Genomic DNA, 24,299 nt, shown 5'->3' on the forward strand with positions numbered 1-24,299 from the left:
GTGAAATTGAGCGCCATTCCAAATCCATCAAACATTAGCTTTAGTATGGCTAATATGAAAAATATCTCTCGAGTTCCTGACCTCTTCAACAGTCGGTAAGCTGTCAACACATCGTTGTGTATGTAACATTTAATTCATGACCTGGTCATCCACACCGTACAACTGATCTAAGCCAATGCTTCCGCCAACCGTGCCATACGATTTGCCATCTCCTCCAAGAGCTCGTTCTGCCTTTTGAAACTAAAATGTAATGGCAAGTCGTTATTATAGACCACAGGCTTACCCTTCGTGGACGTCGAATGCTCTACTCGTGAGCCATAGTTAGACTTCTATGTTTTGACACGGGATAAATTTTGGCGTCAGTGACGTCATTCAAGGGGCTTTTCCGCCAGCGCCTACGATGTGACAGTCGACTTGAGGAGCTTGCACTCGTTTCTGAGCACGACAAGGTCATTAGGCACGAAACGACACAACGCCATTTCTCTCTTTCGGGCCGCTACTCAACCCGAATTCCACTCGGAATTATCCAACCATGTCTTCCGCCAAGATAAATTTAGACACAGACTTTTGCAGTACCACTTATAAGGATGGCAAGCTTATGCAGACCCGAAATGGTCTCCACATATCGAAGCAGAAGTATCAAGGACATCGGTTCGTGAACCAGCTAGCCATCTTCGCTACGCCAAAAGTTGGGTTCAACCAGAAGCGCATCAGACTCAAACCACTAAACCAGTCCTCTGGACAGGCAAGAAAGTTGCGCCCCCAAGATCGCCCTGCGCATTGTAAAGTGAGTGATTCTTGGAGCGGTCCGGAAGCTGCGTTAACGATTGATACAATTGCAAAGCCGATAGTGGCTAAGCTGGCTCTAGACATGAAAAGTACCGAAAACGGATCAATTGTCAATCGGGTTGCTCGGCATTCAGAGGAGGCCGGTATCCGTTACTATCCTGATGAAGTGTTTAGATCATTGCTGGATTGGGCCGTGAATGGGCTTCTACCGGGGTTTCCTGCAGGCCACAGGAGCGCGCTCCTCTCATGTCTGGATGTGATGCCCAAGATGACGTACGTATTCGAATGCTCTGGGACAATGACACACAACCCACTGCGCGACCAAACCATGTATAAGGACCTAGGCTCAACCCGAGGCTATTGCAGGGTGCGGTTATCATAGACGGGGTCTGCGAGGCTATTAGATGCCGGAACACTGACCCTGTAATTATGGCGTACTTGTTCAGTTGTCGCACTGGCCCTGGGAAGTATACATATAGCAGCGTCACCGAATATTTTAGTTGAAAAGCTATGATGAAGTCTTGCTTGCAATCCGGGGATATTTGTTCTTCGTTTTGGCCTGCATAGTTCAGACGACTTGTCACTATGTTTCTGTTATGGTATATTTTGCTCGCCGCAACGCAAGTCGCTGCGGGAGGTCATAGTTCCGAAGCTGCCAATATCTATAGCCAATGCACCAATAACCAGAACAACCTCACGGCCCTGACCACCATCTTGGCCCCCGAGTGGGTCGATAACCCTCAGACCCGCGGTACGTCGAGTATACTCTGGTCGTGCGTCCTGACCACCATCGGATGTGTTTATAGTGCTTTGCATCTTAATGTGCCGCAACAGAGGGGCTTCTGGTCGTTGCTTGGCAGCAAGGGAAAGTGGATCTTGACAGCGCTGCTGGTCCCACAGGTCACGATATATGTCTCGGCAACACAATTCTTAGAGGCTCGAGGGTTGCAGAAGGGGTTGAGGCAGTTATTGAGACTGGCGAGGGAGTCAAGAGAGAAGTCAGGGGAAGCGCTGGAATTGTTACCGGTAGAGGTGAGCCTCGTCACCCACATAAGTCAAAATCACTGAGATTAACGGCTGATGTCTCTCGAACTTAGTCCTCAATTGATCTTCGTCTCTGCTTCTTCATCACAATGGGAGCCGTGCAAATAAGAGTCGCCGATGCCGCAAGGCAGGGAAGGGATCATCAACAAATGAAGAGAAATAACGGAACTCAGCAAGAAAGCGTCAAGACCTTGCTAATAAATCCAAAGTCAATATTGACGCTCTCGTCCACCGGCGTTTGCCAGTTGCTGCAGATGGGCCACTGGATACCCATCACGAGCGACACCATTGACCGCAAGAGCAATTTCAACCCGTTTGAGAAGGGCCTGGTCGTTCTCCAGGTCTACTGGTTTGCAACACAATGCATTACTCGAAAGATCTATGGGCTACCCATCTCGCTTCTTGAGCTTCATACGGTGATCCATATCCTTTCTGCCGGGATCATGTACAGCTTTTGGTTCAACGTGCGTATACCACAAATTGAATATGATGGATTGCCAGATCCTAACCTTTCGTTACAGAAACCACTAGACATCCGGGAGCCAGAAGTACTGGATGACATGACCGGCGAAGTTCTGGAAGTCATGGCACATATGTCTCTCTTGTCGAAGAATCTTCGGCGCCAACTCGACCGACTCACCTTCTACGGCGCTCTGACTGACTTCTATAACGACGCCTCCAATAATGGGACACAGAGCAATAGCAAGACTGCTGTGTCGTTGAATTTGAAGCACTTGTACTCGGTTGAGTACATCCAGCGCGACACATCCGAAGGCATCAACCTACGAGGTGGGCAAGCCCTGCCCTGCGGCATTGGCGTCAAGAGCGGCGAAGTCAACATTAGCGCCATTGATGCAATCCGTCTGGAGCGCATCGCATGCTACATCTCCCAAATACGCCCCGTCCCTAAGCGCCGCCGCCTATCCGACATTGTAGACGATCTGGGCGGGGACTACTTCGAGGACGCGTCTATATTGGCAGCGCCGAAGCATAATCTCTATATTGAAAAGGATGCAGTGGATCTCGTCAGTAGCAGCGGATGCCAGAAACAGTCGATATTCAATACGACTTGGATGGCGCTAGTTTCGTACCTCGAGCTTACACTTAGCCATTGGACAAACATCTTACTTGCTCTCACGTTCCCGACTCTGTACGGCGGTGCCCACCTCATGGCTGTGGGTACTTCATTTCCTAGCATCGTTGAGCTTCATATCTGGAAGGCCGCGTGCTTCGTCATTGTGGGCGGGATCCCGTGTCTCTGGGTCATTTTATTCATTGAGCTATGCATCTCGTCGACCAAGGAGAAGATTAAGCCTTAGCTAAGCTACACGCGGATTTGGATCGTGTACGTTTGCATTACGGTCGGATTGATCGCCCTATGTTCGGTTTTTCTCTTGGCAATCACAATGTGCATTATTTTGGCGAAGCTTTTTCTCATTATCGAGTCGTTTATCAGCCTGCGGAGTGCGCCTATTGGGGTGTTCTGGGCTCCGTTTTGGGTCCAGGTGCTGCCTCATGTTTGAGTTACATAGTAAATACATACTATGACCATGGAGAGACTGGCAAGGTGGCGGATATGCAACTATAAATTGCGCATCATATCGACGGAATATTGTATTTGTATTCATTTAAAGCTTTCACGCTGGTCAGTACGATAGTTACTTGAACATACAGTGACTGCGCCCTTTGACACTGCTCAGCAGATGGTTGGTCACTCTTCGTATGTGATTGACCGCCGCTAATATCGTTCCAAGATACCTTTTCACAAGTGCGCGACTTCACTGACGTTGATTGTACATCTGCGGATTTGGGTATGGCTGTACCAGGAAATAACCTCGATAGGCAGTAGTTGGGCTTGTTTGCGCACCAAGTTGGCGGGTTCCACTTGCATTACTGTAAAAACGTTTGTCGATGCCCTAGCCGGCTAGCGAACCAGGCATGCAAGATCTCTAATGAGACAACTGATCCAACATTTTATCCTAACCTATTGGCGAAGTCACGTTCAACAACAGAGGAGAATGCCATGTGCATTCAGGTGGCTCGGAGTGCCATAGCTTTCTCACAACCATTCCACTGCACTTGTGCATGCGCTTAATGTCGTTATACCGCTGTCGCGGCCTCTTGTATGCTTGCGCGCCAAAAACAAACGAGTAGAGCTGGTGCGTCCCATACGGTTAATTACGGTAATTAGTAAGTTCACAAGGTAGTAGGAACACGACTTGGTTCGCGCACACCAGGATGGTATTACGGAACTAGCAGACATCACGAAAAGCCAATGCCAATCTCGCTACTATCTACTCTGGGCAAAGTGCTTGTGGCCCATACGACTGCTGCCACCCATCCTTACCAGGTGCCTTCCAAGGTTTCGTCGCAAAGAGCTGCTGTTCAATCTCGTCAAGCGTAATGTTGGCCAAGGTGATTGGATCCACACCGGCCGTGTTCCTCATCTACAATATCTTCCGGCGGTGGTGCAAAGAAACAGCAAAGCAGTTCCTCGGCTCGATCATTAGTGTCCGAAGTCTGGATTCCGTTCTGCTTCACGAGCTGAGGCATCTTGTCAAAAGACGCTCCACTCTGTGCCTTCAGATACTGGCTGCATTCCAGATGTTGGACTTATCGGCTAGAAAGTTGTCCCATTGTCTTCTCTTCTACTCTCGCGTGCTGGTGTGATATTGCTTGTTTGCTTCCCTTGCCGTATCCTCGAGCGTCTGAGAGAAGCATCCGTTACGACGCTCGGCTCTCGCCCTGTTCCTCCAATATGTATAGACGGATCGCATCTGTGTAAATTCACTTGTCCGCCATCGCCTCATATGCAGCGGCGTCTCAGCCATGGGCGTAAGTGCGTGAACTGCCTCGGGCACTGCGATATCAAGTAGTCTGTCTTCTGCTGCACTGTCTCTTCCAGGGGTGTCGCCTGCATGTTTTTTCAATCCGGGCGCTGATCTCTTTCCATCGTGCATTGCGAAGGGGCAGTCTCTTTGTTTGTTAGGAGTCGGCCAGATCCATGTCTATCGTCGTCTCGATAGCCCGGTGATCAGACACATGATCCGTCTCAGAAGTCTTACAATGCATCATTCTGCTCGCTAGCTCGTTGCTGGCCAATATGAAGTCAATTGTCGTCGTCGATGGTCCCTTCCACATGTCTTCGTCCCTCACGGCAGAAGGCTTTGTAGTGAATAGCCACTCATCAGGTCGATAATCGGGTCTACTTCTCCTTATCTCGCTAGCGTGACATCGTCTCCTCCCCTCCCCCCAAAGCTGATCGTGCTGGTTGAAGTCACCCACCAGCATGACCACCACAATGTCCCCATGCCTCCGCCGTACCTGATCTATTACTCCACGTAGTAGACACACGCGTCTCGAAGAGCGTCCTGATCGGTCGGCTGTACATATACCGAGACTATAAACACCCTTCTCTCCTGTACCGGAACCATCACTCCAGTCATGTCTGGTGGCGCGATCGGTACTTGCTCCATTTCTAGCTCCTTGTTCACCCACAACATACTCGGACCGCCCATCTCCCTTCTCTAGACTCTGTAGGTACCATTTTCGTCATTTGGAATGTGCCATTGGCACCGTCAATCGTCTCCCATCTTTCTTTTTGGCTTGTGATTCTTGTATCGCTAGGATTGCCGCCTCACACAGCTTCGTGTTATTCATCAGACTCTCTTGTACTGCTGCTTGCCTCCCCACATTCAGTTGCAATACCTGGAACTTCTTAGTCATAGCGAACAGGGTAGAGCATCAGGCAGTTCCGGCTGAATGACTGGTGAGGGCCACCACAAGCACACACTTGAGGACACTCTCTGTGCTTTCCTTGTGAGCGTGGCCCTCTTGGCGCTCAAACACTTGTATAGCCTGACTCTCCACCGGCGTGGAAGAAGCCTTCTTCCAGCAACATTCTCGCATCCGCTGCTGTGGTCAGTTAGACCACCATCACCCGTATGCCTTTGGCACCTCTTTTTGCTCAACCAAGCAATCTTTGCCACTGTCGTTTCATTCTCTTGTCCAAATGCTTCGGCCGCGCGGTGGCGGATCGTCCCATTCTCGTCCAGTACGGCAGTAAGGTTGACACTGTCGACCTTGATCGGGTATAGTTCGTTACGGAGTACTCGCGCTCCATCATTCACAATCTTCTCAGCTGCCATCTGTACAAGCCGGTGTTCAGTCTCGTCCCGGCAAACAATCTTGATTTTCTGTGCTTTTTTGGTCCGTCGTTACGGCACGGCATCGTCACTCTTTATGACCTTCCATCGATCGAATTTCCTTCTACACGGCTGTCCGAGTCGTCCGGCATTCCATACGTTTGTCTCATCCTCGCTTACTCTAGTGGTGTCAATCGTGCAGAACAGGTATCGGTGAAGGTCGACGGGGTCGTATTCGCTGGGTTGAGAGTGCGCATTCGTGGGCTGGCTTGTCGGCGGTGTTCGTGCCACATCTGCATAGGATGCCTGAGGGCTCGTTTGTGTGTTTGCGATCAGCACCTGCCCGGCCTTGATTTCTTCCAGTTCTTCCCGCACATTCGTCAACACAATTGCAAACTCCTGCATCTGATCTTTCAGGGCAGTAAGCTCTCGCGCATGTCGATCGTTGATATCTTTGATGGTGGCAGATTGGTTTACAATGATCTCCTTCAGGCCTTTGACTTCGCGAACGACCAATCCCATCATCTCGGCCACTTTGTGCGGCGCCACTTCCGCATCGTGCTGGCGAGTACCATCGCGCTGGCGTTCACCGATTCTTGTGCTTGTCGGAGTACTAGCAGTCGTTCGTCTCGCGACACTGGCCGTCGTCGTTCGCGTCACTCGTTTGGCCGTCGTCGTGAAAGGGTTTGACAACCCCACCACGATCTACGGTTCTTCACGGTCCGCCATTTTGGATCCCGCACCCCGCGTCAGCCTAGTCCTCGAACCACGTGTCACCACACTACGGTCTAATATCGCAGTAGAACGTAGTCCAAAATCGATTTTTCGCAGTGTTCAGCTCACAGAATGTTATTCAGCAGGACTACTATAGTAGTACAGTAAGAGGCGGTGTTTACTGTACACTTGGAGACAAGGGTGAATGGGAATTACGCCACGATCACGTTAGTATAAACTTGTTTCTTTCTCGCTTTCTGTCGTGAGCGCATGTTGTCAATGCATGAATGGCACCCGCCCGTATGGCGCATTGGTTAACTTAAGTGCGCCTGGCAGTGCTCTCGTTGTTGTGGTGGGCGACGAGAGCAAGTGGGTTCGAATCCTGCGACGGTCCCTTTAACCCGGCTCGTGCCAGTCGTCAACAGGCACAGGACGGTGAGATGGGCTCTATCGCAGAGCCCAATGGCCAAAGAGTCTTCCTCACAAATCCAATACTGGCGGGTTTTCCCACCCCGGTGGATTTTCCCCGCCGGCGGAAGCAACATCACTGCTTTCACCTTCACCAATTCGACGGACATCGAACGGCTACTGGGACAATGTTCAAGCCGGAGGACTGCGGACTCATGGGTCGGATAGCAATGGACGGGGATGTTTTCGACGGAATCGAGGTTGGATACTGAACTAAAATCATCTGGCAGCGATACCGCAATAGCGTGGATCGGCAAGTGAGCGGCTCTGATATGTACATAGTTACACTGACACCTCCACAACCCTGCGATGTATGGCTCTGGGAGGCGTGGTTTGCCCTAATAAGGGACGTTCCCCACGTTAAATACAATCAATCAATCAATCAATCAATCAATCAATCAGGGAGGAATAGGTTGTGGATTGTTATGAAAATCAAGAATTGAAAATTGATATAGGCAATTGACAGGATGCATCACGAATTACTACGGACGCATCACCTTACGGACGCATCACTTTTTTAAAACTTAAATAACTTATAAAAGAAAAGCTGCAGAAATGTGCACTTGAAAAATGATGGGTTTAAGATGAGTATGTCCGTTCAAGTTGTGCAGCACCAACTTTAGTTAGTGAGCGCAAGCGAATCCGAAAGGCACAGGTAATGCATGAGTAGCTAGGTTAGGTGATCCCATCCTAACAGAACCTCAAATTTAGACGTCGCATTTCTAGCGGACACGTTATCAACGTGACTACATGCCAACCACCCTTCGGTCTTCATGTAGCCGCTAGCTGAGACCCTGTGGCTTCAAAGAAGGTCGCCTTGCTACTGGATTCCCATGATGGTTCACAGCAGATGTTGCAAATAACCCACTCACAAGTTAGCGTTGGACGGATATTTTGATGTGAGGACTGTAAGGGGTTCTGACGGACTGAATGATGATACATCAGTCGCCCTTGAAGTCCGGCTAGGTGTAATAAGCTACATATTACATTGTCTATGAGCAGGACTGAGGACCATCAATTATCTTTCATGACTCGGGGCCTAAACTAGCTCTGCGCTAAAGCCTGCAACCGAAAACTTGCCTCGTGGTCGCACAACTAAACTAGCTTGTGTAGTGTGATGCAGTGATATCCTTAAATATATGAGGAGCACGTTACTGCGTCTACATCTTGACCAGCGCTACCTCCTAAACCTGTCAATATGGCGACAAATATTTATGTGATCGACATCGGCACGTCGAAGCCAACCTCTATGCCATTGAGGATGATGTCGCAGCATTTCCCACTTAGTGCTGCGAATATTTCGCAAGACCCTAATTCTATCACTATCAACAAACACGAGTCTGAAAGATTGGGTCCTAAGCATCGTACTTTGAGCGGAAGTCTACTGTTGAGTCTCCCTGATGACTCAACTCTCATATGGGCCCGCAGACGCCCATCAACCAAAGGTTATAACCATACCAGTCCCGGTACTTAGAGCTGAGGCTTTTGACATCGAGCCCCAGATCATTTGACGCTCAGTCGGGGGAAATGACGAACAGGCTGAAGAATTTTCAGGGCAGCGACGGGAATGACCGACTATTACGAACGAAGGCCATGAACAAGGCCCGAGTGGAGCACTAAGGGAGACAAGAGAACCAACCACAAGAAGGAACAAGGAAGGACGACGATTGGTTTAACCACCTCACGAGGTCACGTGATATGATCAGGACTGCTCAGTGAACCAGCACTGACAACAAGGGGTTACTAGTAATACACGTGCCGATATTTCTGCATTCTGGGATCAATACCAAGCTGCAGATGATGGTAATCTGGCAAGAAGATATATCATTAGCAGCTAGGTTTCAGATTATTTCCGTTAATCTTGCAAGTTAGTTTGTAATGGGTCTGGACCGAATGCTACACTCTGACGTCTATCATCTCTATGAAAAAGACGACTTCTCTGAGGAGAGAAGGATCCTCTTAGCTATCGATGAATGTATGTTCCTCCTTCTATACAACCTCTAGTAGCGTCTAGTAGGTTCTGTGGGTCCTACGATGGGGCCGTGGCCCCTGAGTCTTATAGCTAGGGGTTCATCCCATAACATCCAGACTAAAAACGCATACCTAATACAGTCGTCTTTACCCATTCCAACGGTTTTACTCTTATATCTTGACCTAACGGCTATTCCTACCCATTCATGGTCTCAAATTGGTGACAGTAAGTCATAGATCATCCATGAGAATATCATTGCCCATTTGCGGTATAGGATGCCGCATTCCCGCCCGTGCTGAGCATCTGCCCATCGAGGTCTGTTACCGACGAGTGGACATTGTTATGTGGTGCGGCATGACACCCAACGAAAACCAGGCAGAGGTCTGCAAGGTATAGGGAGCATTATTGGAAGCGGTCGAGCTTGAATGGAAGGTTTGTAGACCATGATAACCAGAATTCGTCGATGCCGCTTTGCCCTCTGTCGATGTCATTTGTAGAACTCATCAAGCCATTATTCAGATTGTGATTTGCTTCGTCATTCCTCGAAAGGACTGTACTGTTACCGCGTTGATTTTTTGGCCGTGCTGGAGCCATGAAGGGCAGTAGATTAGGGTACTTTGGATAGGCCAGTGGTCCGAATCGTGGCCCAGCTCATCCGCTCTCCTGCACTCGGCCAGCTTGGTCGCTACTGCTTCGTTGTAGGTGGATAGGTCGATGGTGGAGAGAGAATCGCCCTCTTCCCGTATGATGGTCCCCCGAGGAAGGGCCACCTCTAGGGCTTCGGTCTCTAGGAACTCCCTAAAGTATAAAAGTCCTTAGCGAGCTGAGCCCCTGTCCCCCAGGTCTTCAGCGGCCCACTCAGGGCCCTCCATATTGAAGTCGCCGACTATTAATTGCTCGCGCCCGCGCTTACCCTGTAAGATAGCTGCCAGGTCTTGAAGGATGCTGGCCGGCTTATCATCAGGGGGTTGATTATATATATTGTGGATGTATAGTGTATTGGGTTGTGGTGTTGTAGCGTTGATAGTTACAGCTGTAGCGTGGGGTGCAGTGTGGGCTGTGGCGTTAGGGGTTGTAGCGTGGTTTGGTGGAGCGTTGGAAGTCCCTGAATCAAGGGTCGCAGCGCTGTCGATTGAAGTGTCGGTAGCCGTAGTGGCCGTGTTATAAGTGATGGCTAATGTGGCCAGGTTGCTGGTATGGCTAGTAACGGCCACGCAGGAGTGGTCCAGCCTTTTATTAACGTAGAAGGCTACGCCCGGGGGTTTGGTGTCCGGCTTTGGCAGCCAAAGGGTGAAAGTGGAAGCCATCGGGTTATGGCTGTTATATTCCAGTGGGTTGATCCAAGGCTCTTGGATGGCGATTACATCGTATTTCAGGATCCTCGGGGTCCCTAAATAATGGCGCCATCACGATGTCCTTGGATTTGCGTACATTATACTGTAAGATGCGAAGTGTAGGTGTGTTATCATTGTTGGTGTTGTTGTTGTTTGGGTCTGGGAGGTCTAAGACCACTAAACTATCTTCATCCATAACGCTCCCGGCGGCTGATATGGAGCGTTGCGAGAGCCTGGTAGAAGACGTGCGCCTCCGTGTTGTCTCGGGCCGAGTGACCCCTGGAGCCGAGCTGGGCTTCCCGGGGGTCAGTCCGTGGATGGTAGAGTCCGGATCCATCCTTCTTTTCCTTTTCTTCGGTACAGGGCCGTCTCCGGCCATGTTGACCCTCGGGGCTGCTATAACCAGTTCATCGTCGAGCTCTGAGTCCGACACTCTGAGGGCTCTACGGGCCCTGGCGGCCGCCGTGGCGTGGGTGGTGGTCCTTAGTCGACGGGATCGGTTGGGGCCTGAGAAATTGAAGTCGATATTGGAGGTGTCCAACAGAGTGGTCGCGGCCGGAGGTGTGACCCCGCAGTAGCCACAGATGTCTGATTCAGCAGCACATTGGGTCGTGATGTGGTCGTATTTTTGACAGCGGAGGTATTGCTTGATCCTACAAGACCTGTCATATCTCTCCACAGCGTGGGTCTCGTTGGACCATAGGCATCCAGCGTGGATGAGCTTGTCTTCAGGGGTATTGAACTCTACGATAATGGAACTGATGGTCTTGGTAGCTCCCTCCCGAGTGAGCCAGCCCATATAGGCGATCTTGTCGTGCTGGATAAGTCCAGCGTTCAGGGTCTTTAGTTGCGTGGCCATCTCCTTTTGGTGCGCTGGGTCGAAGGATACGGTAGGTACACCGTGGATAACCACTCCGTAGGAGGGTACCACTACGCGCGCTTGGTTGCCCACGTATTTGGCCCAATCGCCAGCGTGAGCCAGGAGGATTTTGGACGTGAATATCGAGCCTTTGCCCGGTACGGCAGTCCCATCCATTTCCCCACCGTGGAGTTCTACAAGTTGTCGTGCGATTACCAGACCTAGACCACTACCACCGTGTTGGCGAGTGCTGCTTCCATCGATCTGACTGAAAGGCTTGAAGATCAGCTCAGATTACTCTTTCGTGAAACCGCGACCGGTGTCAACGACGGAAAATTCCAGCATGGTGTGATCACCTTGCTCTTGGCGTTGGGTAACCATGCACCGACTGAAAACCTCGCCTTGGCTGGTAAATTTGATAGCATTGCCAATCACATTGAGTAACACTTGACGAATGCGGGCTTTGTCACCTTTAACCCACAAAGGCACGTCTTGCTCGACAACATAGTTTAGCTCGAGTCGCTTAGTTGTAGCCATCGTAAAGACAAGTTCGTTGACATCTTCAATGAGGGATCGAGTATGGAACCATTCGAAGTTCAGTTTCATCATCCCAGCGTCAACCTTCGAAAGATCTAGAATGTCGTTGATGATCATAAGTAAGCTGTTTGCACTGGTCTGTATCGTATTTGTGTAATCTCTCTGTTCTTCATTGAGAAAGGTATCCTGCAGGAAGCTGACCATGCCCGAAATGCCTATCAGAGGTGTCCCGGATCTCATGTGACATGCTGCTGAGGAAGCGTCCTTTCGACTCCATCGCTTCTTTGAGCTGGTCCTCGAGAAGTTTGTGATCATTGATATCGGTGGCGGAGCCGAAGTCGGAGCACTCGCCGGTGCCAAAGTTGATATTATTAGTCTCCACACATCGGATTAGATGCCAGCGATATTCTCCAATCTTAGATTTGAGCCGAATCTCAGTCGTGTAAGAAAGACGCCCGGTGCTATCAGTTACCACCTTGATAATGCCTTTCTTTACTAGCTCACTAAGGTCCGTAGAGGGCAAGGAGAAGCTTGAGCCACTGCCCGACCTCTCTGATGATATCCTGCATATTGCCAGATCTTGAGGGTGGACAAAGTCTATGAAGCCCACCCCAAGCGAATCTTCAAAGCTTTGTCCGGTATACGAAAGCCACTGTTCATTTGTAAAAGTGATTACATGTTCCTCGGTAGCAGCAAAGATGATCTGGGGGATCAAGTTGGCCAACAAGCGATGCTTAGCTTCAGATGCTTCTATCTCCTCCTGTTGAGCTGCCACCAACTCGGCGACCTTTTGATCATGGATGTCCATGTACGAGCCAATGAAGTGGACAATGATTGCCCGTCTATCCTTTGATGCAACAGCACGGGTTTGATGCCATCGATAAACGCCGTCGAAGCGACGAAGGCGAACGGTGTATGCGAACTGTTCGCCTGTACGGAACGAATGAGACCACTTTTGAATATAGTCGTCTCGGTCATCAGGATGGACAGACCCCCAAGGATCAAGAATGAGATCAGCAACAGTCTGACCTCGATATGACAGGTACCTGCCGTTGACCCACATTATTTCTCCCGTGGTTGGCCAGGCCACAAAGACATGAGCCGGTAAGGAGTCCAACATGAGACCCTTCAACCTATCTGAGGGAGGCAACATGCTGACTTTGTCTTCCCGCGCCGGTGTTTGATTGACCCAGGTACCTGACGGTAAGGACTGGAAGGTTGTGGCAAAATCAGCACCGTATGAATGCAGCTTCGTATGTCTCTGACTGCTTTGCCCATTATTGGATCCGATCTAGGCTTGGCCAATTTCCTTGAGGGCGGCTTGCTCCTTTGCAGGATAATGAAGTGTTCTTTCGTGGGGAATATGCAAAGCGCTGGCGAAGTCCACGACCGCAGGTGTACTTGGTTGAATGCTCTGTCCACTGCCCGTCTGCCTGCATGGTCTTTTGAGCGACGGCGGAGTTTCCTTAGGGCCTCGTCCAGGGCGGTAGCCAGCGGTGTCTGGCGTGCCATCTTGGCTTGTAGCTACTGACTGAGCGGCAGCGGCGAAGTAGCCGTCACCACCAACCATACCAAGGCTTTTGCTCCTTGTCCGGTTTTCCACGGCCAAACCGAAGGAGTTTGGGTCCCACTCGATCGACCCTCCGGGTGAATGGGCAGCACTGCGTGTTGCACCGGATGCCTCACTGGGGCTTGTCATGCTCCCAGCAATAGATTGTTGCCATGGATGTTCTGATGGCGTGTATTTCATCTGTGCATATAGAACAGGACCCGCCAAGGGGCGCCCATCAGGGCCAAGTGCACCGAAACCAGCTGTGGCGGGTCTTTTCCGTTGCAGCCCAGATACTTTGGTCTCTAAGTCGGAGTAGTGCTGACAGCGAGAACGATGTTGCAAGATGAGAAGCCAGGTGCTCTAGAGAATATCGTAAGTTTGACGGATAGGGTATGAGAGGACTCAAAATAGATAAGATCGCTATAGGGTAATGACGACTATCTTCGAGTAAGTCGGATCGAGACGGCGGCTCGGAGAAGCCCCATACTGCCGTCGTGTCCGCAAGACCACGGGAAGCAGTCTTCTGTGCTAACGCCGCTGATTTCAGGTTGAACGTTCTAGCTGGTTTCGAGAGTAATATATGTTTGAATGGGATATGAAGAACAGTCCACGAATTGTCCACGCCTATAGTTTTGGGAGGTTGACTGTTGGTGTAATCAATAGGACTGCGACCCGGGTTGAACGAGTCTTCATCCACCATCGCATCCGTGAAAAAAGGAATTTCTGAGGGGTCTACCTGGACAGTAGGTGAATGTGTCGGGAACTGCGACCAGGGGGATGGTGGCGCTTGTTTGTACTCCTCATATTTTCGTGTTGGAGGACGAGGTTCTTCGTCATCGAGTACTGTGAGTAAATTCGAGCGCTTGGATATCCTGTCGCCACCTGTTGCCGTTGTACTTTGACTTGGTGGCCGCGCGTCTGTTGCAGTGGCCAGAAAGGACGATAACTTCGCGCTTGAATGGATTCGTGTGGGGTTGGGCCTATTTGACTTCTTTTTGGATTTCTCGTCGAAGGCGGGATCAAGATAAGGGTAACTGCGAGTCAAGGCAATGACTCTATCGCGTTCGATGACACCCTTGATACCGTTATGATCAATGAGAGGATCGGCCTCAAGTTCCAGTTCCTGCAACACAGGGAGTACTCGGCCTTTTGCTTTAGGGCGCGACCCAACTGGTGCCCCCCAACTTAGAATGGGTTGTCGCTGTTCAACGGCATCGTGCTCTTCGAGCGCTTGCTTATTAAGACTAGGCCGAGGTGAACTTGGCACTCGTTTCTCGCCAGCTGGGAAGCTGCTATTACTCCGTGGCACTGCAGTAGGTCTCTGTGGTGTGGTGCTTGGGCTTTCTGTAGATTGGGCTGCTGTTGACTCCTTATTCTCGTAAGACGTGAAGTAATGGTGACTCTGGGTACCTGGTCGCAGCGGCATATCGCTCCTTTGGGACCCGTCCAAATTGGATGCCGTCTCCGACACATCCATACTACTCAGAAACATGCTACTCCTCCCCATATATCCCATGCTGTATTCATCCTCTTCCGTGGGGTTGTAAGTAGCTTTCTGGGCCCAAGGCACACTCTCAAGATCCGTCGCGTCAGCCGATACTGAAAGCGTTACCCGCTCAGCCCTGTAATGCTCCTTCATTATTTGAACCACTGTGCACCACCAAGCATCCAGTCCAGGTTCAGCGCCAAGCATTAAAACCAACTCATATAAATTTGGTGTGGGAAAGTCGCGATCCATCAAAGGAGAAGAGCCACGAGGTTGAAAGGTCATGATTGGTGCAGGGGTGAAAGGGTCCGAGCGAAGCTGATCATGTATAACACTGTCGCATTGAGCACCGGCGGCATTGAAAATGCCACCTGGTGTTCCGTGAGTGAAAGTCCCCCGCAATGCCGAAGGCCCGTGACCGGGTGTTGCCATTCGCAGAAATGAGTATGAGGGCGTCCTGCCTGCCAATCCCGGTGTGAAGGCCGTAGTACTACCTCCCCGTCCAGTCTTGTTGGACTCGATAGATGCCGTAGGTATGTCAGAGCTTGATGCCGAACCAGACGACGGAGAGAGGGGCAATCTCTCCTGGATAGGAGAAACGCGCTTCTTGCCAGCAGCTGAGTGGGGGGGCCGAGCGGCGAGTTCCCGACATGCAATATCGCGTGCCAACCGTTCCTTATACTGATTAACCACCAACAGTGAGTCTATTATTTCCGGTGAGCCTTGTCCAATGCTCACGCCCTTCCTCTTTCTGTTCTCGTCTTGTGCCGTACCCAATTCGGAGCGCAAAACATCCTGAATCCGTGCGCTCTTCTTCACTGATGGGGTATCTGTACTCCCGCCTGTTTCGAGGCCGCCACCGCCGCGAGCCATCAGCGACGTAACGCTGTCTTCCGAGCCAGAGCCATGGCTTGACGTTGACTGTGGCCCTGAAGAATCTAGCATGCCTTCTACCGACTCATTGCAACTATTATCTCAGTTTTCTTCGGTATGAGTTCTCAAATTGTGATCGGAGATCGCGTGGAGGCTGGCGCTCGGGCCGAATGTTGTTGAGGCTGAATTATTCGGAGATCGAAGCGACTCAAGGGCTGGTTTTGGCATTCCGTATGAATGCATTCCCTCAAAGCAAAAACGGGGTTCGAATGGCGCTGCTAATGACGATGAATGCTGTGTACTGGCAACTAGTGCTTGATCGTTCAGTGCGTGAATTTCCCGTTGCGCATGTAGTGTCCTTGGTCGCGTTATGTACTAGCAGCAGTGTCAATTCAAAGGCGCCGTTGTTCGTCTCGTGTGTGTAGGTATTATTCCCAGTCCTGGTCTTGCACTTGGTGTCCGCCAACCATATAAGCTTCAGATCTGATGCAGATGAACGGCAGTTTCGAATGTCGGTACTCTACATGACCCTCCCAGAAAGCGCATTTGGGCCACCATTAGGTCATACTTGAGACGAAAGCCGCGTGATGGTCTGGGTTCTGGGCTGAAGGGAGGTGGAAAGGTGATGTGCGGGCGGGTACCCTGAATTCCGGGGCTGCGACTTGTGTCAATTATGACGGAACGTGCTTAGTCGATTGACAGCCCCCAAATATATTTATTTCAGTGTCTTTCGTATCGAGATAAACCCCTTATCCAGCTACCTACTGTACCGGAAAATTTTCACATGAACCCAATCAATTTCATTTGGGTCTGTAGTAGATTGAAAGGAATGACTGACTGGCCTGCTCCAGAGAGATCACACATGGACTGATGCTGTGTACTGTAAGACGGTTCAACGGCTTCGACTGCTCTATTGACCCGGCTTCAGTCCTTGACACGTTGAATGACCTCAGATTGATCTCTAACATTGTGTGACCTCTAGGCAGCATGGCATCACACACTGCCGAAAGTAGCGAAAGAGATCGCAATTGGAAGCGAACCTTAAAAATGTTTGATGCTGGAGCTGCCTCAGGCTCTGTAAAATCGAAGGTCAGCAGGCTGAGTGCAGAGACTGACGGTTGTATTGTGTCATGTTTCCTAACCCAATAGCCTTAGAGCATGAATATAATGACCATTTGCACCGTGAAATTGAACACCGGCTCTGCCTCGCGGCATTATTGACGCCTTGGGTGGGGTCATCGTTGTATCTCAAAATATGACGTGATCTCGTCACTCCTCCCATCGGGTAGGCAGTGAACTTAACCGGGGGTTTTAAGAAGAGAACCATACTTGCATTTAGGAGCTATTTAATTCATAGGATAGTTGGTGACACTGTCTCTTCTTCGCCGAAGATCGCAGATACTGACACCCAAGATCAATGGGAACGGACTACGTGGCTGCAGTGTAGGTCGGACCGAAGCCGGGATCCACTATTCCTTAGCATAACATTTCTCCCCACTTACGCTTTGTTTGCCGAAAATGTGCTGATCGTTTCTATGAACGGATGTCAACGGTATCACCTGTGACACATGTCTCGGAGGCTGACGGACGGTTGCTTGTAGCAGGACACCGATCCTTTTCGTCCGTCAAAATATACAATGCACGATCTCAAATTATTTCCGAGATTCCTAATGACGAGTCTGGGGGAGAAACGCTTGTAGGTATTCAAAAGCAAAGCGCAATGCGCCCTACATTGCTCATGCATGTGATTGGTTTAAATCTTCGGAGCTGGCTCCGGGCCACCAGTTACCCCAACTTGCAGCACTAAATCTCACACTCCCTGGGCTTGGGCCGAGATCGCGGCCAACAGACCATTGCAAGCAGAAAATGCTTGGCATCTAGAACCACATGATATCTCTCTAGCTAGGGCTGCATGACTTAATTTTTATCATTTTATTATCATGAACTTCGGGCATTTTTTCTTGGAACTGCTGCACGCCTTACGTACTTTCTATATTTTGCATTATGGCCACAATGGTCATTGCGAAAACCGATAATCCCGTTGCTTCCGAGTTGTGCACCATGCTAATAGCTGAAGCACAAGACCGACTCACGGAAATTGTGTTGGATGAGCTACACAGATTAGGACAATATCACCGTGCTGCTGTTCATCATCAGCAGCGACTAATCGACGCAACATATGTGGAATGGGCTAAGACGGTACATTGATCATGAAATTCTAATCCGCAATAGAATCGTTCTAATGAAGAGCAGAACAAGCAAGCCAAGTTTACTTCTTGCGAAAAGGAAGATTCGGCACTCCATTCCTTGTCCAAAGAATATGACTTGATAGGACAATCTTAAGTGACTAAGTTCAAAGTCTTGGAAGTCGATGAGCAATAACTGGCGATTCTACTAGAATCTGCATGAAAGTTTAGATGTCTCTAGACCTAGTCACTGTCGATTTACTTAGCAAGGGAGAAATTTTCCGAGGAAGAATATTTTGTCTGACTGCTGTCGTCGTTCACTGCTCTGTTCTCCATGTTCCACCGGCCTTTCGTTGCATATAGACATGTACGCTCGCACCGAAATGCAACATCTGGAGTGCAGCCAGACACCTCAAGGCGCGGGGCAGGGCATTATACAGTAGCTAATGCATATAGTCTAATCTTGCTTCTGTCTGCTCCTGGCAAAGTGACCAAGTATGTCGTGGCGGAAAGGACCTCGTATGCAACCCAAAAGCACGGTCTGTTGCCGATGAACCACCACTTTGGAGCTTGGAGGGAATTATTAGTGGAGCGTGCTACGGGCTGTGGGCCGTGTATCAGTTGTCAGCCAAAGCCTTCAACCATGAGCGCGACCATGAAGCTCAACCCGACTAGCTTATAGGCACGGCTACCGGCGTGCACTTTCCCCATGCAATAAAGTTTCGACGGACTGGCGAGGTGGCGAATCCGCAACTACAAATTGTGCCATCATATGGATGAAAGATTGTGTTTCTATTGATTTTCTAGCTCTAGATGCTCGTCAATAGGATAGTCAATTACAACATACATTGACTGTGCCCTTGTGCTAAGGCCTTCCAAACAGCCACGACAGAACCTTGGCGCATCTTAGCCGCAGATGCTGTGCTTCGCGAGACGTTTACTGCGTGACAAGACAACGGGAACCCGGGTACTCTTGCCTTGTGTTACGCTGACCATAATGCAACTTCTCGCTCAGACACAGTAGCAGCCATGCATGTCTTTATTCTGCGGCTGGTGTCTGGTAAAAATATTTGTGTCGAAGAACTGCAGATCACCACCCACCCAAGTTCCACGATCCCATTGGATGATTCATCTCAAACCAGGACTCACAAGGAGACGGTGAGCGTTTTCTCTTCATATTCAAGCCAGAGAATACCGCACAAAGCGTGTAAGCGAAGCCCGCGATGAGGCCAAGAAGGAGATAGCCGACTACAGGAAGCAGAAGGAGGACGAGTTCAAAAAGCTAGAGTCGGAACTCGCCGCTGACAGCAAGCAGGCCAAAGACAAAACGAATAAGGAGGCCGAGGCCAAGATCAAAGAGATTAAAGGCGACGGAACTCAGCACCAGGATCAGATCGTGTCTGATCTTTTGAGGGCTGTGTTCAACGTGGAGCCTGTACCACATAGCGCTGCATAAGGATTCTGATTTATGATGGTAGAGATTGCGGAGGAAGCAGAGGTTATGAAGGTGACAGTAAGCGAGATGCGATGACTGGAAGGATTATGGCGTTTGTAGTCTGCAGGGGTTGCAGTAAGGAGAGCGAAGAGCGGACACTATGAAGGGGGTTGTCCCAATCTCCTCGACAAGCACCTCTCGTTTCGCACACACGTCGCTCTTTGCCCCTGAGCTCTATGTGCAGCAAGTACTTTCGAGATTATTAGCGCTTCAACCTGAAAATCATCACTCCGAGGAGAAGACTGGGTTCTTAGCTAAGTACCCGTATCTGAGGCTTTACTGAGTTTGGTTCTCAATGCGCTATGGTACTCGCAATAGTGACGGAGGAGGAGTTGCAATATTCCAACCTAACCATTATCGGATGGGATCGAAATGTGCCCACAACTTGTCCCAAAATAGGCTAGCAACTTTCTCGATATTGACACTAGGACTAGTGCCATGAGCGATTGGCCGAAGCCATTTATATACCCTGAAGGATCGAAAAGTCGCAAGGTTTTCGGTTAGTTGGTCGAGTGCAGCTTTTGTATTTCCGTACTTTAAAGTGATTAATTGTCGAGCTACCTGTCATTACCAACCAAGAGGAGATGGACCCACGACAAAACTATAATAGCCGAATCAGCATTGCGCTTGACAAGGTCAGCAGAGGTCTTCAACCGCGTGTTGGTATAATGAATCGGCGGCCTAAATCGGAAATCTCTGTTAGTACTCAAAGACGCTATACGATAGCGACCGCCGCTCTGCTAAGAAGTCAAGGTGTAAAGACTCTAGGGTCTACCAATTGGCACCTCGCCGGACCCTCCCTTCAAGCTGCTTGGTTGGATGTCCATTGTACTGGGAATATTGTTGAGGGATCTAGTTCGGTTGATATCGTATTCGTATTAACCAAAAGTATTTGGTTAATATCAAGTGGCTTCCTTTTATGAAGTTCAAATAGATTCACTACTAGCCCCACCAAACTCAATATGAATATTCTACCCTATATCATGTATTAAGGGCAACTAGACGTAATTTTGACGATCGGCCTTATAGAAGTTCCTGATGAAAGACTAGTTCGGGTCCTTCACAGTAGCCCGGCCGTGATAACATTAGGTTTGGCTCACCATATAGGCTGAGAATGGTAGCACTAGTACTCTTTTACGTTATCCTTGTGTATGGCGTCAGACAATCACCGAACTAGTTCTTCGCACCATTGCAGCTATGAATTTCTCTTTCTCATTGCCAACCGACTTAATACGATACATAGCAGAAACCTATAACTAGAAAAGGACCTCAAATGTCTTGAGTCGAACGAATTAGCGACTATACTTCGCCCCGGATTCTTACTTTATGCTCACAATGTGAAGCGAGTCGAATGTTCGAACTTCATTTTGGGCTTCACAATGTGGGATAAAAGTGACAGCGACAGGGCTATTACGAGGAGGAACCAATATGCAAGCGACAACAAATTATGGGGCACCGCTATTACTAACCTCCGGAATGGGAAACCGGAAACGACTCGGTAATAGGCATTCCACTCATAACTAATAATATTGATCCCGACTCGAATGGAAGGCTGTACGATGATAGGACACCATTACTAACGGATCGCACAAAATGGTCACAAGCGAATATAAACCTACTACTAGCCAGGGAAGACGTGAATCCAAACTTGAAGGATAACTGGGGAAGTACGCCGCTATCTACCGCAGCACTATAATGGACATTGTACAGACTTGTGTGTAGATGTGCCCATCCGGCGGTGCGGAGTGTGAGAGGCGCAGTCAATGTATGTTTCAATTGACTATCCTATTGACGAGCATCTAAAGCTTGAAAAAGAATAGAAACACAATTTTTAATCCATATGATGGCACAATTTGTAGTTGCAGGTTCGCCACCTCGCCAGTCCGTGATTGGGGAAAGTGCACGCCGTCGGCCGTGCCTGTAAGCTAGTCGGGTTGAGCTTCATGGTCGCGCTCATGGTTGAAGGCTTTGGCTGACAACTGATACACGGCCCATAGCCCGTAACACGGAGGTTTCATGTGTTGGGTATAATAACACAATAGCAGCTGTTTCTGATCCGCATTGCCTCTGAAATCAACGCTTGAGCTTGGACCAACGGTGCACAGAGATCCGCCAGGAACGATTTCCAGAGCTGGGTGCATTTGCCGTATGTGTTTGAAGAGTGAGTGCCAAGTTCCTTGTGACAGTGTGACGTTCTTCATGCAAAGGACACGGAGGTGGTGATGTCGCTTTAAAAATATTCTGAAACCGCATTCGACCTTTTGGGCAGGCACCTACTTGCAGAAGCGACCTCAGTGATATAATAGGACATACATTCGTCATCTCTTAACGCAGCCTGACTCGAGAACCGAAGGTACGTAAATGGTTGCGAGTAAACCAACAATGACATCAGTCAGTTCTGTCGCTTCGGGGGCCACTGTCGTTCCTCAATGGTGTGGATGGGATTCGTGCTCGTGCAGACGCTGTTGTCGGTACCGTTTCGTTCCCGGTTCCGATTGTCGACCAGGGCGTCATTTAGTGCCTCGCCAGCAATGGCCCAATTGAGTGCACCACCTCTAAAGTGGTTGGGTCAATTGTGAGCAGATGCACGAGCTGACTATGCCTAATCCATTACTGTGCGTGCCCCTGCATGTGCCTGCATGCCAAGGTCACTAGCTCCAGTAGTTCGTCAAAATCCAACCGGCGACGCTGATCGTGCTCCATGAAGTTTTGATTTATTCCACACCAGGAAAAGTGTCACTATGTGTATTGATTCGGCCGGCCAAATTTGTATTCGCAGCAGATCTATCCCCAGGCGTGAAACTATTATGCACCCACATTGATAGAAAGACGTCCGGTAGAATGCTGCATGGAGTGACAGTTGGGCATTAGACACGACTTGTATTGCTCTTTGTAGGCCACCTGGCAAGCTTGATTTTTGGTTTGCTCTGACTACCCATTCATAACTTGAGGGCGAGGCGACAAAGCAAATCGCAGCGTAAAGGTTACAGTGGTCATCTTACCTTGCCAGCCCGTTGGAACGATCAGCAGCGGCCTGGTATATACCCATTGACCTCGCGGCATGTACGGAGCAGAAGCACAATATGGCCGATATGAACCGCATGACTAGCGGTAAGTGGCCGAATTTAGCTCAAGCGATGTAATGGTTTCTGTTGCCGTGTGGCTACCGAAACGGGACGCGATGACTGGGTACTTGCAAACTACTGCAAGCTAGTGACTTTGTCATGCAGGTACATGCAACGCTATGCAAGAAAACCGTATTAGGCATGGTCGGTTTAGAACAGCCTGTCAAAAACCACCTTTTTGGTCGTGCACTGAATTGACCAGTGCTAGCGTGGAGACTGAAAGAGCCACCCACTACTTACTACTGCCCTGGTCGACATTTGGAGGCGGGAACCAAAACGAACACCCTTGTCTAAACAAGAGTCCTCATTCGATCCATACTATCGAGGGAACAAGACTGGCCCCACGCGACAAACACGGTCATTGTTGATCCATTCGCAACCAGTTGTGCACCCTCGATGGTCAATTGTCCAGATAGCAATACGTTACGGTATAGGATGACGTGTGTGTGTCAGCACACTTCAATGAGGCTGGCTGTTTCTAGTTGTTGGGGCCAAAATCCACTTTGGGTTGTGCACTTCAAAGCCTGCTAGCGTGGGAGCCGCTTGCTGTTCTGGTCGACATCTGGAAGCGGGAACCAAACCGAACCCTTGTCCGAACAAGAGCCCAAATTGATCCTAGGACATCCACGCCATCAGAATTGACTACGGTCAATATTCATCCATTCGCAATTGAGTACGTGATGGAATAAATCAGGGACACCTGAGCCTCATGCCATCCTTTTATTTCCCGTGGTCACAAATATTTCAGTTTTGGCTCTAGCGGCTGACTGCTTGTTCAGGTTGTTGACGTAGTACGAGATATGGCTTTCGCACCATGCATGGCTTCGTTAGTATAGCCGCATGGCATGTATGCAACAATCAGACAGTGGACGAGGGCCCACTAAAAGCGCCGAGTTTAGTGCAATGTGTTCATGGCATTAGGACGGACTAGGGAAATCTTGTGGACCGACTTGCTGTACAGTAAAGTAATGGGGTACAGTACAGTACGTGTTGCAACGACTAACAGCCAATTTACGTCAAGTTCAAGATAGCCCAAGAGACATTCCGTGGCCTATATATAATTCACCAGTTCCAAACAAAGGCAACGGCTTTAGGATCCGCTTCATACTCGGGCTAATCTGGCATTGTGGCAGTGATCGTTCATCGATTTAAGGCCGGGTGCCAAAACATGATCCGTCTTAAAAGAGGACATTAGTGTGTGGGACTGTATGTATTTAAAAAGTTGACCCGCTCAATTTTTCCCGAAATGCTGTGCCCATTCTTGCTCGACATACGAGATAATAATAAATTTCCTTACTGACACTGGCCCGAACAGGGTGTGTCTCACAAAATAGAAATTCGAACTCAAAACTCGTTATTGAACCAGAAGAGTACTCATGCTGCTCTGAATAAGTTATTTCAAGCCCTAGACTGGAGATAAGATATGACCAGAAGGGAAAGCCTTTGGTCTAGCCATGGACATAATTGTGGCATAGAGGACAATGAATGGGTTGACAGTATCGTCCTATACCATATTTTGCAATAATAGAATGCATCAAGAGCTACTAGATCAAGTTCTGTTCTTCCATGCTCAGCATGAGTTGCTACGTAGCCATGTATATAAACCTCGCAGAGTCATCTCTCTTGAGAAGAAAGAAGAGAGAGAGAAAACATCACATTGTCAACCACGGATAAGATATTCACAAGATCATACGGCCCTACGCTTCAATCACTGCTCATC

General features: G+C 49.4%; 4 protein-coding genes across 4 annotated transcripts; 2 read left to right on the forward strand and 2 right to left on the reverse strand.

Annotated features, from left to right (window-relative positions):
- Positions 1–1,470: 1,470 nt before the first annotated feature.
- BKA67DRAFT_505837 (uncharacterized protein) lies at positions 1,471–3,350 on the forward strand (the record flags this gene model as incomplete). The annotated part of the gene is made up of 4 exons (XM_046097123.1): positions 1,471–1,701; positions 1,887–2,576; positions 2,745–3,095; positions 3,153–3,350. Coding segments are annotated over 4 exons (1,470 nt in total), but the record flags the coding sequence as incomplete, so codon positions are not given.
- A 6,297-nt stretch (positions 3,351–9,647) lies between these two features.
- On the reverse strand, positions 9,648–13,015 carry BKA67DRAFT_664742 (uncharacterized protein; the record flags this gene model as incomplete). The annotated part of the gene is made up of 5 exons (XM_046108436.1): positions 9,648–9,930; positions 9,991–10,512; positions 10,571–11,593; positions 11,624–11,957; positions 12,064–13,015. The coding sequence occupies 5 exons, from the start codon at positions 13,013–13,015 to the stop codon at positions 9,648–9,650; spliced, it is 3,114 nt and encodes a 1,037-aa protein (XP_045952241.1).
- Positions 12,892–15,845, reverse strand: BKA67DRAFT_586380 (uncharacterized protein; the record flags this gene model as incomplete). Its single annotated transcript, XM_046104249.1, has 3 exons — positions 12,892–13,153; positions 13,250–13,685; positions 13,738–15,845. Coding segments are annotated over 3 exons (2,806 nt in total), but the record flags the coding sequence as incomplete, so codon positions are not given.
- A 3,294-nt stretch (positions 15,846–19,139) lies between these two features.
- On the forward strand, positions 19,140–19,415 carry BKA67DRAFT_526844 (vacuolar ATPase; the record flags this gene model as incomplete). The annotated part of the gene is made up of 1 exon (XM_046098788.1): positions 19,140–19,415. A coding segment is annotated over one exon (276 nt), but the record flags the coding sequence as incomplete, so codon positions are not given.
- Between the last annotated feature and the right edge of the window lie 4,884 nt (positions 19,416–24,299).

The sequence above is a fragment of the Truncatella angustata genome (assembly GCF_020726525.1).
Source record: "Truncatella angustata strain MPI-SDFR-AT-0073 chromosome Unknown BKA67scaffold_11, whole genome shotgun sequence".
Lineage (NCBI taxonomy): Eukaryota > Fungi > Ascomycota > Sordariomycetes > Amphisphaeriales > Sporocadaceae > Truncatella > Truncatella angustata.